At 43.0% G+C, this 18,035-nt stretch overlaps 1 protein-coding gene across 2 annotated transcripts in view; it reads left to right on the top strand.

Annotated features, from left to right (window-relative positions):
• The window catches only part of col12a1a (collagen, type XII, alpha 1a), a 97,703-nt gene extending 80,423 nt beyond the window's left edge, over window positions 1-17,280 (top strand). For both annotated transcript variants that reach the window (XM_079527922.1, XM_079527921.1), the window contains 13 exons: window positions 559-645; window positions 1,222-1,275; window positions 2,275-2,370; window positions 6,751-6,804; window positions 7,852-7,905; window positions 8,724-8,777; window positions 9,824-9,895; window positions 10,592-10,627; window positions 10,722-10,788; window positions 11,483-11,665; window positions 12,341-12,418; window positions 14,123-14,299; window positions 14,996-17,280. In XM_079527922.1, coding sequence (XP_079384048.1) covers window positions 559-645; window positions 1,222-1,275; window positions 2,275-2,370; window positions 6,751-6,804; window positions 7,852-7,905; window positions 8,724-8,777; window positions 9,824-9,895; window positions 10,592-10,627; window positions 10,722-10,788; window positions 11,483-11,665; window positions 12,341-12,418; window positions 14,123-14,299; window positions 14,996-15,006 — 1,023 coding nt within the window. In that variant the 3' untranslated portion in view covers window positions 15,007-17,280. The remainder of the gene's footprint in view (window positions 1-558; window positions 646-1,221; window positions 1,276-2,274; window positions 2,371-6,750; window positions 6,805-7,851; window positions 7,906-8,723; window positions 8,778-9,823; window positions 9,896-10,591; window positions 10,628-10,721; window positions 10,789-11,482; window positions 11,666-12,340; window positions 12,419-14,122; window positions 14,300-14,995) is intronic.
• Window positions 17,281-18,035: the final 755 nt, after the last annotated feature.

Genomic DNA, 18,035 nt, shown 5'->3' with positions numbered 1-18,035 from the left:
TCAATATTCCCTCCCAATCTCAGCACTGCTTCTTTTCATCATAGGCAGATAGCAAATCGTCATGATCTGTGATGTGATGTGTCAAATACCGCCGGATGCATGTGCAGTTAAGCCAGTTATAAGTTATTTGTGTATAATTTCCATCAGATATTAATGCATCAGATGTTAATGCAATGATTGTAGCATTTACATGACTTATGTCAAATGCTCATTTCCTTTAAATATTTTGAAGGTTTTTAGCTGTCATAAAGAGTTTTGTCCTAGATCCCCATACTGATTTTGCTGCTTCTCTTCGCATTTCTCTACGAACCACTTTTCCATAATGGCTTCCGCAGGTTTTCTAATATGTCTCCTCCTCTTAAACTCCAAGGGAATGCCAAAGGCGCCGCTGCCAGTGCGTTGTCACTCACTTACATCAACACTCTTCACTTTAGTTTACCCCATGCAGTTTCTGGGTTGCCACAAGTCTAGAGGAACATGCCAGGACTCTTAAGATGCACGTTCTTTATAAACTGACCTGATTTTCATGTATCTCTTCTCCTCATCCTTCCTTTTCAGAGAGATGAGGCCAAGTGCCCGTCCCTTCCTCACTCCTGCACATGTACTCAAGACAGCATCGGCCCTCAAGGACCTGCTGGACCTTTGGTAAAGACATTACACATCTCTCTTCTTGTCTCTCATCACCTCCTCTGTCTCTGTCAGTCGCCTGATTGTAGGCTTTCTCATAAGTCACTCATGTGGTGATGATGATGATGATGATAATGATGATGATAATACCATATATCTCTCTGATTATAGATAGACAAATCACATAGAGACAGTGGGCTACATAATAACATCCCATTTAAATGTGAGAGTTTGCAGTTTGCAGTTGCTGTTGATAGTAGAGAGACAAACCAAGGACATCCCTAGCGAAAGGGAGTGGTATTTTTCCTTTTCCTCGCGAAAGGGGAACCGAGAGGGGGATGAAACCAGTGGCATGTGAAACAACGTGGGGGCTTGGGGAGACGTGTCAAAAGATAAATGCCCGTCGGAAAAAACAACGGCAGCAGACTCCTTGAAGAGGAGGTCTGGAATATGAGTGCTCTGCAACCTCACTAAGCCCCAGCGAGGATCATTTCTGATGGCTTGCGTTTTTAGGACCTCTGGAATCTGCTCCTGTTCTTACACTCACTCTCAATCATCACCGACTGCTTTCTCTGTCTCTCTTTGCTATCGTAGGGAAGCCCAGGCACCAAGGGACCACGAGGAGAGAGAGGCGATAGCGGCCCTGCTGTAAGTTACATGCTGCACGCTCTTTTTGACCGTTTTCTCTGACTTGTAATACATCGTCTTATAAAAGTTTTGAACCAGTTCATTACCAGCCAGTAAAAGACACATTTGCACCATAAAGGCAATATAATGTTAAGTTCTCAAAAACAATTCCTAAATTGTCTTCTCTTGAGAAGACTAATCGAACAGTTTATTACAATTGTTGGTGTGATTTAAAGGTGGCATTCACCACCGTGGTTTTCTAATATTTTGATGTCAAGAACCCCCACAGGACATGGTACCATTTGAAAATATGTTGTGCCAGGGACCCCATAAGAGATTTAGGAGACACTGGAACCGCCTCATTGATTGATTGATTGAAAAATGTATTGACAGTTTGCAGAATTACAGTACATTTCAAGCACAAACTCAATACAAAGGCTGTTAACTGTGAGTGGACGACCCAATTAAGCATTACACTTGTTTACAACAGGGTCCACCATGTTCAATTCATCAAAACATTTAGAGACGTACAAATAGACACTTCTATATAGACAAAGAACAGAACAGGAATTCATCATAATGGAGGTAAAAAGGGAAAAGAAACATATACAGCGAGGGGAAAGGGGGGGGGGGGGATTCAGATTTTACTCCCCCGGGGGGTCACCGTTTTGGGAACCACTCAACATACTGTATGCCATACAGTATGTCGAATGTTCCAAAGGCACATTTCTCAAAATGATCTGTGGTGGTTCATTCTCATGTCAGCGATTCTCAAATGATTGATACAATGAATTTGTTAATGATTGCTTAATGATTGAACCAAATGGACCCTTAGCGCTGTAACGCAGAGAGTGTTCAACTGGAACCAAACCTTACTGGACCTGTAAGGGATCCATTTGTACACGTAGGGTGTCCATGGCCTTGTATCCACTATCCTTTTCTCATCTATGTTGTGAAAATGCTGCTCTACTTAAGTGTGGCTGCGTTTAACCGTTTTGTTTTTTGGGGTATATTCTGTAGGGTCCAAGCGGTCCCCGCGGTGATTCAGGTCTTCCAGGTACGATGGGACCCCCAGGTCCACAAGGCCCTAACGGACTGTCTATCCCTGGAGAGCCTGTGAGTCAACTTTTAACTGCTTCCTAAAACCTCTATTCAGTTCCACTAAAACTACACTCGTGCATGATATTAGGCCTAGACTCGAGTCTAGAACAAAGTCATCATCACAGTCAGTAGGATCTGTGCATGACTGTAGTCCTGGATTCTAAGAAGGAGACATATGTCCGTCTCCCGTTCCGGTTCGTTTGATCAGCAGCAGAATGGAACAGGAAACACATATGGAGGGGACATAATGAGTTTCCAGTTCAAATATCATCAGTGCAAAGAGTGGCAACACATCGGTAGGTCCACATAGCAGCATGTGTATGTATGCTGTTAGACATCACAACGGCATACTGCAAGCAGAGCGGCTATCTGCTCATGTTGATTCCCCATCCCGCCCCGGCGCTATGATCCACCCCGCTCCATCCCGCTCCATCCCGCCCCGGCGCTATGATCCACCCCGCTCCATCGCTCGCCTTCATTTTGCTGCGTGTCAGAAACACGCAGCAAACACGCAACACGTGTGCCCCAACATGTGCCGTGCGGCCCAGACCGGAGCAGCTTGGAACGGCAGGTGGTCCTCGCTCATACCTTTTTATAAACCCACTCCCCGCTACGTTAACAAATGTCCCGCTCCGCTCCCATTCCACCCCGCTTGTATGCTCTGCTGCCAAGAAATGGACATGCCGCCTTCTGGAAGCCAGGACTACAGTTATGTAGCCTACAGTCTATTTTGTTTGTAAAATGTTGAATACAGATGTCAGCTACCGCACTTACAGTATATATTGTTTGCTGAAACCTGGTATATCTATATTTCAACTTCGTCATACTGCACACATACAAAGTTGAAAATACTGTTGATCTACTTGAAAGTCAAAACATGTCATATATTGATGTGTTTTGCACTTACAGATCTGCTATTTTTGCTACTTTTGAATCGGAATTCTGAAAAGTTTTGGAAAGTCGGGTGGAAACCTCATAATTGTATGTCCAAAACGTACTTTTCTGGATTCAAATTCCAAAATAGCAAAAGTGACAGATCGACAAGCTTGAAACACGTCACTTGTGGATATGCTAATTTTTATACGCTGCACTAGTATGATCAAGCAGGGCGTTAATTTACAAAAAAAGGGGAAAAAAAGGAAATATGAATATGGAGATGGTAGGTTTCTACCCAACCTCAACGTGATGAGGTTTCCACCTGACAACAACAATATTAGTCCATGGGCCAGGTGTGATATCGGTATCACTTAAAGGGACTTGGGGCTCTATTTTTGTCCATGCTAAACCCCTTATCCCTAACTACTTTTTTTTTTTTACTATTTTGGAGAAAAACAATTTAATAGTTATGATAGCCAATCTACAAGCTCACAATGTAATGTGTCGATGTAGATTGGCCAGTTGAACTATTCAACAATTATTTTCAAAATTCAAAAAAAGTAGGTTAGGGATAAGGGGTTTAGCATGGACAAAAATAGAGGCCATAATGTGTTATCGTACTGTTTGTCTGACATCCAGGAGTGATAAAATGTGTGATAGCAGATGGGCAGCGGAGCGGAGTATACTCTGGTGCAAAACCACATAATTCATCATTGTCTAAACTCCTAAATTATTCACTTTTATGCACATTTCTGATGTTTCATCATAATATAACAACAGACAGGCTGAATTATACCTTCTGGTAGCCATACTGAAAAAATCCAAGATGGCTGCCACTCTTGAGACAGAGAACATCTTTTTTCACTTAATTTTTATTGAGAAAAAAAGCCAAGAACAGCAAAAAACAACCACAAAAGAAATCACAAAGACAACAACAAAAAAAGAAGAAAAAAACACACACAAAGGGCTGTATTTTTCATACACTACAATACACATTAAAAACAATGTTTGAAATTCTCATACAACTTCTGAATTAAACATCATAGAATCATGAGTGATACCTCTTTTTATGAGGATGTGGTGCCCCAACGACCCTCCGAGGTTACGGGATAGGTGAGGTGAGGTGAGAAAACATTTAGACATTACTTTGAAGAGTCAGGAACTCTGACACTCATGGTTGTATCCCAGCGCACAATTAACTCAACTCAGGAAGATATGCAATAAATGCAATGGAATGTAAATGAGGATCAGTGACAACTAGAATTAACCTCTGTGAGAGTCTGGTTGCGCTACACATTTTTACAGGATGTGACACTGTGATTGCCTTTGCTGGCCGTGGAAAACTGAATGCACTGAGGTTATTGAAGAAAAACCCTGATTTTCAATTTAATTCAATTACTTGTTTTCAGCACTTATATTCATTCAAAAAACTTAGCCAGACTTGGGATGTTTCAACTTAGTTCACTTGTAGCTGGTATCTGTCTGGGACCACCCACCATGTAGTGAAAGTGTATTTCTCCATGTCCTCCGTGCCAAGGCAATTACCAGACTTGAATATGGAGATGCTCTCCGCAGACTCATCTGCACCAGATCCCATACAGTGGATGGACAACTGTTGATGGTGGACAGTTAGCAATTCATTGAATATGCACAGCCCCTCCACCAGATGTAGTCTATGAGTTTTGGACTTGTAAATGTGCACGACTATGCAAGTTTCCTAACTGCAGTTGACAGATATATGATTATATTAACTCATTGACTGTGAATGCCGTCTATAGACTTCATTTCAAATCCAACGCCCAGACCGGCATTTGGTGTTTTCAGTGTTTCCGATTGAGGCCGCTCTTCTGTAACCTGTGAGTTAATCTAAGGCTTCCGGATCAGAGGACAACAGGAAAAAAAAGTAATGAAAACAAATCCAAAGCGGTTTAGTAGTATTATGGGATTTATAAGAATACACTTTTCTCTGCTTTCTGTTCTCAGACAGAATTTTTGGTAAAAAACAAGCTATATTCAAATGCCATGCAATAATTCAAGAACAGAAACACACTCCCCCCACCCCCGATGAAAGTAGACCCTCTTCTTTCTTTCAAGACATTTGGTGTTTACATCGTCACAGAACAAAATAGCCTGTGGGTCTTGAAAGATTATTGTGATAATGAAACAAAATACTAAAACAATCAAGCTTATTTGTTTGCTATTTGCTACACAATTATATTTGATTCCATCTGTATTATTGAGGGCAAGGTCAACATAAAGGTCGAGGCCAAAATGACCATGACATTGACCTTTGACACTTTGACACTGGACTTGGATTGCTTCAGTCACCTCATAAATCAACTCAACACCCCAGAAAACCTATTCTTTGATAGCAGATTCATCCAAATCAGCCCATTAGTTGCTGAGTTATGCCATTCACTATATACCAACATGCAACCTTTGTCCCCTCTAATGGTACCGACATCCTGAAATGAGCGGTCTGGCCCATATGTGACACACCACAGTGACCACACCATATGTGACACACCACAGTGACCACACCTATATGTGACACACCACAGTGACCACACCTATATGTGACACACCACAGTGACCACACTTATATGTGACACACCACAGTGACCACACCTATATGTGACACACCACAGTGACCACACCATATGTGACACACCACAGTGACCACACCTATATGTGACACACCACAGTGACCACACCTATATGCGACACACCACAGTGACCACACCTATATGTGACACACCACAGTGACCACACCTATATGCGACACACCACAGTGACCACACCTATATGTGACACACCACAGTGATCACACCTATATGCGACACACCACAGTGACCACACTTATATGTGACACACCACAGTGACCACACCTATATGTGACACACCACAGTGACCACACCATATGTGACACACCACAGTGACCACACCTATATGTGACACACCACAGTGACCACACCTATATGCGACACACCACAGTGACCACACTTATATGTGACACACCACAGTGATCACACCTATATGCACACCACAGTGACCACATCTATATGCACACCACAGTGACCACACCTATATGCACACCACAGTGACCACACCTATATGCACACCAGTGATAAGTGATCGACAGCTTGTAGGAAGAAGGCAGATGAGCTCAGATTCTCTGATACTAGTCTATCAGTGATTTATACTTGATGTCTGCACTGTCAACACCTCATTTGTGTGGTCATTAAAGATGATTCATGCATGAATGGATGGATGGATTGATTGACTGACTGACTGATTATGGTCTCTATTTTTGCCAGCCAGATAGACTCCTTCCTCCTTTCCTTCTCTGAATCTCTTTCAACACATGCATATTAATGCATTCCCATTTATATGCAGCCTATAGTGAAAGAGAGAAAGACCAGAGCAGGTTAGGTTGTTGATTTATTTTTATTTTTTTTTGCCAAGTGATCTGGATTGGTATTTCAACTCTAACCTGTCATCTCCCCACTCCTCCTTCAGGGTCGCCAAGGACCAAAGGGAGAGAACGGAGACGCAGGTCTGCCTGGTCGTCAAGTGAGTGCTGCTTTCTCTTTTTAAGTTTTTTTTATTCCCCAGCTGTGGTTTTTGAACAGGAAACCGGAGGCTATCCATGGAGAGAAGCATTGCTACTGGAGCCTGGAATCGGTCCACATGGCGAGTTTGAAACCACACTCAAAGTGGGAGGTAGACCGTGCCATCCCCCCGAGAGGCCCCCACTCTTGAAATCAGCCCACTGATTGACACACAGTAGAAGGCCAGCTGATGCAGTTAAATTATTATGGAGCGCAGACTCGTCTTACACGGGAATGGAACACGTTCTTTTCTGGTGCTTGTGATTGAAAAGGACTTTGTGAAAAGACCCAGAGACCACGTTGTCGTATAGGTTTGAACATCTCTCATCTCCGCTAGCTTGATGGAATAGAAGTCTTAAGAAGATCAACCTCCAAAAATTGGATTACTACAACTCCAAAGGTTCCTACTGTCTCTTTTAATGTTTTCCTGAAGGTTCTTTGGATTTTGGACGCTGTGCTGTACCAAGTCCAAAGGCTCCGTGCAGACAATGGATTTGCTGAGGTCGACTTGGCTTTGACATTTAGATGGATTTATTTAGCATTCTGAAAAGATCCCCATGCTTTCTCAAGGCCATTTGAATGGCCTGGCATTACACCGTCATCTCCTGGCTGAGGAACCTCTCATTCAGCCAACTTCCACCCTTCAACTGGACAGAACTTCATCACTGATTACTTTGACCTAGAAATAAGGCAGTTGTGAGACATGGGAATAATCACATATTGAGACCTGGGCAGCTTCAGAGTGCTGTTAGCACCATTGTATTGTTTCCCTCGCACAATCAAGCTAATTATGCCAGCATTGTCCCGCACACGGTTCCAATAAACACATGCAGCTACAGTTTAAAAGAAAATGAAATAGTTCCGGTTTGGAGGGAAACAGATGGTCTATCATCTTTGGCTACTTCATTAGGAAACTGCAGACATTTTTATAGACAGTCATTTGGGACCTGTATGAATCTTATTTTCCTGATCATTACCACTTGATTAAGTGTGTCTGCTTTATTTACAGGGTTCTCCCGGGTCTGCCGGCCCGCTAGGCCCAGTCGGGCCATCCGGAGCACGGGTAAGCCTGTTCAATGTACACATGCTGTTGACAGCCTACAAATAAATCCAGCCAACACCTACCTAGACATGTGCTTTGCATGTGAGCACTTACGTAGCTCAGCATGTACTGTAATGTGCAGTAGTATTACCATATTGTCTCACAGTTACTTTGCATTTTAGCCATTTTGCGTCAAGCCAAAACTGTTCTCTTGGTGCAGTAAATGCTCCTAATAGCCTGCATGTTACTGTAATGAATTGTCCAGCACCCCATTCAGCACCCCGTTCAGGTAGAAATAAGACCCATTCAGCACACCTGAATAAGACCCATTCAGCACCCCGTTCAGGTAGAAATAAGACCCATTCAGCACCCCGTTCAGGTAGAAATAAGACCCATTCAGTACCCCGTTCAGGTAGAAATAAGACCCATTCAGCACCCCGTTCAGGTATAAATAAGACCCATTCAGCACCCCGTTCAGGTAGAAATAAGACCCATTCAGGTAGAAATAAGACCCATTCAGCACCCCGTTCAGGTAGAAATAAGACCCATTCAGCACCCCGTTCAGGTAGAAATAAGACCCATTCAGCACCCCGTTCAGGTAGAAATAAGACCCATTCAGCACCCCCTTCAGGTAGAAATAAGACCCATTCAGTACCCCGTTCAGGTAGAAATAAGACCCATTCAGCACCCCCTTCAGGTAGAAATAAGACCCATTCAGCACCCCGTTCAGGTAGAAATATGACCTGAAAGAAATATATCTCAACATTACCGATGTATTGGATTAAGGTCCCCAGTGTGTTGTATCCCGCGTGTCAGCGTATATTATTGTTTCTTCACAGGGACCACCAGGGAAGGAGGGACAATCTGGACCCAGAGGCCCACCAGGAACAATGGTGAGTGTGTGTGTGTGTGTGTGTGTGTGTGTGTGTGTGTGTGTGTGTGTGTGTGTGTGTGTGTGTGTGTGTGTGTGTGTGTGTGTGTGTGTGTGTGTGTCTTGTACTTGATCATACTACAATGTCACACTAAAGAATCAAAAAAGAATCGTGCTTGCAGATCTGCTATTTTCTCTATTTTATTTATTTGAATCCTGAAAAGTAACAGTTTCGGACTGTGTGTGTGTGTGTGTGTGTGTGTGTGTGTGTGTGTGTGTGTGTGTGTGTGTGTGTGTGGGGGGGGGGGGGGGGGTCTTTGTGTTACCCCCTTGGAGCATGCATTATTTCCTGATATATGTAAAACAATTACCCGTCCGGTTGTGGAGTTCCACTCCAATGGCGCTGCACATAAAAACGCAGACTATAGTCTCTCGGCATCTCCACTGTTATGAGAGAAAAAGGCCAAGGCATCTCATTTTCTTTTTCTGTGGTTTGGTTTAGGCCTGTATCTACTTAATCGTCCCACAATGCCACAGGGGCTGCATGCATGCCAACATGGCATTCACGTGCACTATACCATTCTGGATTCTTCCAAAGGCTGCTTAGCATGGGCTGGCGTGTACAGTACATTACAGTACAGTACAGTAAACAATCATCCCATCTAGATGTGGTCTTCCACATCCTCTGTAGTGCGTTTGGAGTGGTGTCTCACAGTGGCTGTCAAAGTTTTCCGTGTCAAGGGATAGTGTCAATAGCAGATCTACAAAGCTTGAGCTTGTATGTAGGGTTAAAGTGGTTAAACTGATTTTGATGCTATATCAACTAATTTAGCCGGACAGGGCTTATGTACATAAAACACACATCTGAAATTAAAGCTGATTACATCACAATAATAGTGAGCCGTTATGGTCATGAGGTCTGTGCACGTACAGTAACAAGCAGTAGGTCAATATTACACTTTGTACTGTGCACGTTAACATGCACTAGGTCAATATTACACTTTGTGCTGGCGCGCGTAATGTGCACTAGGTCAATATTACAGTACACTTTTTTGTGTTTCTTTCCAGGGAAATCCTGGTAATCCAGGAGCACAGGGAAATTCAGGAAAACCAGGGAAGTCCGGAGACACAGGAAACGCGGTATGTGCAACGCAACTCGATTCCATGGACAGACCACGATGATCAAGAGTTTTGTTTGTTTGTTTTACTTTATTTTGTCTGACAGAGACGGTGTACACATTTGAACTGACTTGAGCAATAGAAATCTGACGCAGTGTACCAGATGTACTGTAGCTATTGAGCTCATTTTCATCTGCAGTCCCTGGGCAGGTGTACAGCAATGAAACAGAACAATCACGCTGTATACAAAACACTCAAAACACATACAAAATAATGCATTATGATGAAATTACACTACGCTACAATACTAAACCGTAGAGGACGTTGTTCTCTCAGGTGAACGTGTGAGGAACATCCTGTTATGGTGAAAGGCAGAATAGAAGTTCATGAGTTCAGCTTCAGCGTTGTTTATTTTGGCAAGTTTAAGTTGCCTTAAGCCATGCTTTGATTTGAGATTGAAATGCTTGCAGGTCACTATATATATATATTTTTTTTATGTCTGAAGAAGATTCTGCAGTATAATAGATACCCATTAGTCTATTTTTTTCACAAAAGTATTAAGCATTCCCCTTGAATTCGTCAGATGTCATTGGATATTAACTGTCTATTTTGAATGTTAAAGCCATGGTTATTCATGTTCCATTCTGGTGTTGCCTCAAAGCTCAAGCAACGTGTTTCTCATCTTGTCACTGACAATGGCATTCTTCTCTTTAACAGGGACCAGTTGGCATCAAAGGAGAAAAGGGAGAGAGGGTATGTATTATGTTTATTAGAATCGTATAATCATGCACTATTATAATGTGGCATAAAGACAAACTGGTCTCATTAAAATGTCTCTTCTGCTCAGGGAGACTTTGCATCCCAGAACATGATGCGCAACATCGCCAGACAAGTTTGTGAACAGCTCGTGAACAGTAAGTAGAATGTCTCTTTAGTCTAAAGCAGTGGTTCTCTAACTTTTTTCCATGTCAAGGATGACAAGTGAGTTTAATATTTAATATGTATTTGGCCGCCGACCCACATCTGAACATATTTTGTGCCAGGGACCCCCATGCAAGATTTGGGGGCTCGTCCACTTTGAGAACCAATGGCCTAAAGGACATTTTGCACCACCTGTAAATCTAGTTTTTTGTTTTGTTTTCAAACCTTACAAATCGCATGGATTAAAGTTGCCACGCTTGAGTTCAGGCATTTGGAATTCCACAGAAGCCAGCATGTCTTCTATGGAAGCATGGAAGCTACAAGCTCCAAACGCATCACAGATGCATTGGGAGCTTGACTATTTCTTTTAAAGATTATAGCATTTTAAGTGGTCAAACTTGCAACATGTTTTGAAGCATTTGCCATAAATGTCATAAAAGCAAAGGTTAAAGAGTCTGTTTGTGATTTCTTCATCTGTACTGCCAACAGCAGGAACAATATTACATCATAATGTTTATCATATTGACAATATGTTATAAAATAGCGCTGTTTCCTAAACAATTAACACAGTATGATATCGTGTTTCACAAATCGCATATTAGGACTTTGGCCATACTAATTTTTACCCCCCCTGTGTCGTGAGATTTTATTTTGAATTCATGAAATCACGCCATTCACCTCTTGCAGGCCAAATGAGCAGGATTGACATGATGCTGAACCAGATTCCCACTGGATACCGCAGCAGCTCGGCAGGGCCAGTCGGCCCCGTCGGCCCTTCTGGCGAACAGGGAACCCGAGGAGAGCCCGGTCAGCCTGGGCGAAGCGGAACCCCGGGTCATCCGGGTCAACCTGGAAACAATGGAGAAAGAGGTATAGTCCCACGTGCTGGTTCCACTGGTGGTTCTGGAGGTGTCACACTGTCACAGGGTCTCAGAGAAGTGCTGGTTCCACTGGTGGTTCTGGAGGTGTCAAAGGGTCTCAGAGAAGTGCTGGTTCCACTGGTGGTTCTGGAGGTGTCACAGGGTCTCAGAGAAGAATGACAAAAGAGTAGTTAAGAACACAGTGGCATTTCACTACGCCGTAGTCACTACGGTTAACCCATTTTGACCTGAGATCAGATTCTAAAAATGTCTTCTACATCCTGACAGTTTTCTGAAAAAGCTATGTTTCTATGTCAGTCGTTCTTCGATTTTTCAAAAATAGCAGACCTACAAGTTCATAGTGCACCACTCGGTGGCGCGCTATGAGCTTGTAGATCTGCTATTTTTCAATAGCTAAAGCATAACATAATGCTAACACCAACCCATTCCCACCCAGAATGGGTTAAGGTACCCATGCTGTTCCATCCGGCCTGAAGGAAATAGGAAATTGTATTTCCTTGTGTTTGCACATGGATGGATTAGGTTAGGTTTAGTATACAGTAACATGAGACTTTTCCATCATGGTTAATTCTTCCTGATCTATACGTCACTCCAGACCCATTTTGTTTTTGTAGTGCAAACTGTTACTGTTGCTGATTTCTCCACTTCTGATGTCTTTTTCCAGGTTTGCAAGGAGAGAAAGGCGAGAGAGGAAGTCCAGGACTTGGACAGCGAGGACAAAGAGGAAACAGTGGTACACCAGGTAAGACTTTCCTTCGTCTCTCACCCTATGGACCATGAGAGATCCATTTGATTCCAATCTGTCTGATCCCCGGGACCAAATTCAAGGTAGTAAATTGGGCTTGAACATCGTTTAACCACTTGAACCTCATCACCGCTTATTATGGGGGGAACATTCGGCAGAAATAAATGCCACGCGTGAACATTCACACAGGAACACGTTGTGAGCTTGTAGATCCACTATTTCTGGCGAAGACATTTGGCGTGGAAGGAAATAAGAGCAGACCATCTCGAGTCTGTTTCACTAAGTGTAGAGCGTTTGAATTTAGTGATGAACGCACTGACATCAAGGAACACAGTACATCGTCTTCTAGTTGTACTGTGCTGTCCACATTGCAAGACAGCTGTGACTGTGACATGTAACGATGAACAATGAGGCTGCTATGCACCATGTGCATCACAGTGAAGCATGGAACATAAAAGCATCTTCACGGAGGCTTCCTGTACAACCTTGTGTTCTTCAACAGCTGCAGATGGTCTGGTGTATCTCACTGTTCACTGCCAGGGATGTTTTTAACATTTTAGTTCCAAAATGACGTTACAGTGCTGTGACCATTCCTCCTGGTCCAATTAAAATCACAGGCGCCAAAAAGCAGGCGTGATTTACGTATTATGTGTCTACGGTACAATCTTCAGTGTTAATTTAACTCAGAGTGTACCCTCACAGGTTACATTTATACACTCTTCTGAGGTACAGAATGGATACATTTACACTGAGGATTTTACTGTGCAGTACCTTCATTCAATACTTGGAATTGTATTCCCAATTATTTCATTTCTTAATGATTTACAGCTCGTGCACATTTTCTATTCTGCGACACCCACATTCTGACCATTTTTTTTATTCCACAATGCATGAACTATTGTAGCCTACTTTAAATGGAAAGTGACTACTTTCCATTGAAATGCCTCATAGTGATATGGGATTAATTGCTTGGTGTATTTTTTTTATTGATCTCAATACTGTTGGAACTGTTTGGAAATGACCAAAAATGTTGTATTTAGTCTGGGCCGAGTTATTATTAGGACACTGTCTGCATGGAATTGGCCACAATACGAGTCTCGGCTGCAACCTATATTCAGTTTGTTTCCTCGGAAAAGCCCACCAACCACCTCAGACGATTGCCTATCATTGGGGGGGGGGGAGTGGGGGTTAGTGGGAAACGGCAGGCATCTTCTATTGATGTGCTGCCGACCCCAATCCAAACACTGCCATGTCTGTCTTTCTATGAATGAAGTGAGAACAGACTGAGCAGTAGTAGGAGGAAACCCACATGGATGGATGACTCACTCTTGTGTGCGTGGGTGGGAGATTCAGATTGTTGTACAATGAGCTTTTCCTTGGTGGCTTCATTGACAACACATGGGCTCATTTAAGGGAGTCAGAGAGAACGAGAGAGAGGGGGGGAGGATTTCCACCCTGGGATTTTTGCGTCTAGACAGAGGGGGCCAGAGGGGGTAACTCCACTGAGCCCCCTTAAGTACAACTTTTTGGGGGTTGGGGGGAGGGGGGTATGGTTGTGGTCAAGCTTTTAATTGGGTTGTCTAAATATTTAAATTACAGTACTACATACCAGTGTGACCCATATCATTTCCGTTGGTGATGTCACTGGGTTTCCTTCTTGGCAGCGAGTCCTCCTATTTGAACCTTCTCTCATCTCTCCAGGGCCACCAGGCGAGTCGAGAACGGGATCCCCGGGTACCTCCGGCTCTGCTGGGCCTCGTGGCCCTCCGGGTCGCCAGGGTACTCCCGGGGTGAGGGGACCACCAGGACCTCCAGGGTACTGCGACTCTTCTCAGTGTGTTGGCATTCCTTACAACGGACACGGACAAGGATATACAGGTACATAGAACAATATTTAGGTCTTGCATGGCACAATATTACATATCAGGTTAAATGGATGCACACTAATTTTTATTCGCAACTCAATGCACTACCTTTTTGCTTTGACAATGTATGGTGAGCAGAATATAAGGGTTCCAAAGGATTGATGTTTGAGACTATATAGAATGATACAGTAAACATTTTTTCGCCCACTGATTCGTCAAGAGGGGAATGTCCACACACTGGGGTTGCTAAAGTCTTTTCAATATTTAATTATCCATGGTGGAAGCATTTTTGCTTTGCATCGCACCATGGATTATTATTTATTGAAAAGAATGTTGCATCTGAAAACCCCAGTGTGGTGTTCTTGCAGTTCTTCATGGTTTCTTTTTGGTTTCCTTCAGTGTGCAAGCATTATTCTCTCTCTTCTATATGTTTGCACGTCTTGTCACTATTTCTTGTACGACTTAAGTAGACAAAGCTTAAGTGCTTAACGAGCGCAAATAATTGTTCTCAGTTTTGTTGAGAGCGAATGCCATCTTTTCACGAGGAACCCCTATATTCAGGAAAAAACCCATACATTTGACATAGAATAGTGAAAGTGGCATGTGATGCGTTGTGTATGTGATGTCTGGTTACTCATAGAATGAGATGCAGAATGCAGATGACTTTGTGCTACAGAAAACACTCACACCCTCTTTCAACTATTTTCAGGTACGGCATAATAAACTAAGCCGCCTGTGCTGCTTACACTTTGAAGTCCTGTTTCTGAGATGTTTGCCCGGTCACTAAAGGGGCATGTAAGGATTAATCACCATGGACATAATTAATGAGCAACGTTAAAACGAACCAATAGACTGTAAAGAAAAAAACAGAGAGGAGTGGACTGGCACTAACATCCAATCACAGCTGCAAGCTACAGTGATGGCAACCTACTGGCCTGTTTGCATCTTGAACCCAAAACCCGGTGGGAAAAAAACAGAGTGAGAGAGCATTTTCTACGAAGGAAGGAGCATGTACAAAACAAAACTTCACCCCAAAACAACTACTAACCAAAGGGATTTCGTAACTGACAACAGCAGTGTTAACATGTCAATGAAGAGGTGATACCTGTAAATAAACTAATTTGTGCCTTGTAAATGATGTTTGAAAGTCAACAATTCACTAAAAAAAATCAAGTTAACATCTGTATTGAGCTTGTGCCCTATAACACTCTGCTTACTTACTGCCAGCATAACCTCTGATTATGATGCATTCAGTGATTTATATACAGTAGCTAGTGCTCCAGTTCAGACTGAAGCATGTGCCATTTGTACAATTAATCATGTTTTTTTTGTGTTTGCCTGAGAATTGACAATGTGTTTGTTTTCCTGCGATTTGTTGTTTTTTATTTTATATTTTATTTTACTTGATGATGTCCTATATTCTTATCTAATACCTCAGCGGGTTTTAGGATTAGAAAGGAAATTGAGACAAATATCAGTCCAGAATGTGTTATTGTCAATGCCATCCTTACATTTTGTTTTTTTGTTTTGTTTTCGGGTTGTTATTTTGTATTTTTGAGGTTTAAAAATAAGAGTGGTTTTGAGCGGTTTTCAAAACTCTCCTGGCATCTTAAGAAGGAAACAACCATGCCAGATTTCCATAGCATTGTGCAATGTAACACTAAACGTATGTTGAGCATGTTAAGATGAAATAATGTAGAATGAACCCTTTTTTTTGATTGGCCAAACTTAAATATTTTCTAGCCAATCACGAGCCCGAGCCTGCGGTCGTGTCTATACCTGAGGAACCAGCCGAAGATTATGAGACAATACAGTCACCTGGTTACACACGAAACCAGCGAGGAAAGCGGTCACTACCAAGAGATGATACTGAGAGAATACCATCATAGGCACAAACATGAGTTCTCAAAAAAAGTGCTATATTAAAATTATTTCAATGGTCACATGTAAGTATGACTTGATAAAAACTCTACGGGTTTGATACCCCTGGCTTTGTTGAACATATATATTTTGCCAACGTGAGACAAGTTTAGCAAGAAGAGTACAAAACTCTAGATGTTCTTTCATTACAAAACCTGTGTGCTTGCTAACTGTTCCCTTAATTGTCTCTGCTTGTAATATAACTGCATCAAGTGTTTATCGGAGTCCAATGTGCAATGCACTAATCATGTGAAAATCAACAAATATGTCAAGAGTAGTATGTATGTTTGTCAATGCTTTCCAAAAAGCTATACACTGACACCACGCTAGACAGGAACGCCCAAAAACGTCACATCCGGGGTAAGAATTTACCCCGGAATTTTCTATGGCTGCCAATGCAACTTGGTCCAATCCTTAATCACATACGGACAAACATCTATGCCGATGCTATCTAACTTGCGGAGGTAGCGTGCCTTGTCCACGGGCAACAGATCTTTCAACGTATGGCATTGCAAATACGTTTGATAATCGCTACTCTGCTCAATATTGTTTTGAAAATGCCGCAAATTGCATTGCAGTGAACGAGCGAAAATCACAACTTCCCCCGTTTGTGGGCGGTGTCACAGTTTGAGGCGCTGTTTACGCGCCGTGGTGTCAGTGTATGTTTACTTCACAGTTAGGGAAAACAAATTCACAATGTAAATCTGTTTGCCATAATGATTTTATCCACATACATCTCCATTCCAGTTCATGCACCGATTGGTCATTGTGGCTTTTCCAAGTCCTGTAAACCAAAGTTAATCTGAAATATTGTAACAATTCACAGCTGACAATATTTTTGTTACCAAAGGTGGAATTGCATGTCTGTGTTGTATATTTAGGGACGTTAAGTATTTCTAAATCAGAAAATAGTTGTTGTTTTGTATCAATGCAGTTGGGATTTGCGTGCAAGACTATGGACATAGAATTGCTTTTCTCATGTTTTAACTGCACATTTGTGAATTCCACAGCCTTATTTTCTTATTTATTTCTGAAACAGAAGAGGCATTTTTCAATAAAACTACTGAAAATGTAGCATTTGTTCTTGTCTTCCAGTCATTTAGTAATCAATAGCCATGGATTTGAGTAAAAGATTCAAATCACGAAAAAAGTCCATACTATAGTCCATGGTTTCGGACTGCATACTATAGTATGCTGTTTTTCATGATTTTGGAGGATTTGAGAAAAAGTTGAAAATCACGAAAAAAGGGCATTAGTCCATGGTTTCCCCAGTGCCTCCCCAGTGTCTGCCCAGTGCCTCCCCACTCCCCAGTGTCCCCCCAGTGCCTCCCCAGTGTCCCCCCCAGTGCCTCCCTACTCCCCAGTGTCCCCCCAGTGCCTCCCCAGTGTCCCCCCCAGTGCCTCTCCACTCCCCAGTGTCTGCCCAGTGTCCCCCAGTGCCTCCCCAGTGTCCCCCCCAGTGCCTCCCCAGTGCCCCCCAGTGCCTCCCCATGCAGTGCCTCCCCAGTGCCTCCCCCAGTGCCTCCCCAGTGTCTGCCCAGTGCCTCCCCATGCAGCGGCCCCCCAGTGTCTTCCCAGTGCCTCCCCCAGTGCCTCCCCATGCAGTGCCTCCCCCAGTACCTCCCCATGCAGTGCCTCCCCCTGTCCGAATCCATGGACTATAGTATGCCATATAGTAGTATGCCCTATTTGGGGAGGCACTGTGGGACACTGGGAGGCACTGGGGAGGCACTGGGAGACACTGGGGAGGCACTGGGGAAACCATGGACTGCCCTTTTTCCGTGATTTTCATATTTTCCTCAAATCCTCCAAAATCATGAAAAACGGCA

Source organism: Electrona antarctica (genome assembly GCF_951216825.1).
Source record: "Electrona antarctica genome assembly, chromosome: 18".
Classification (NCBI taxonomy): Eukaryota; Metazoa; Chordata; class Actinopteri; order Myctophiformes; family Myctophidae; genus Electrona; species Electrona antarctica.
This window is presented reverse-complemented; position numbering and strand designations above follow the sequence as displayed.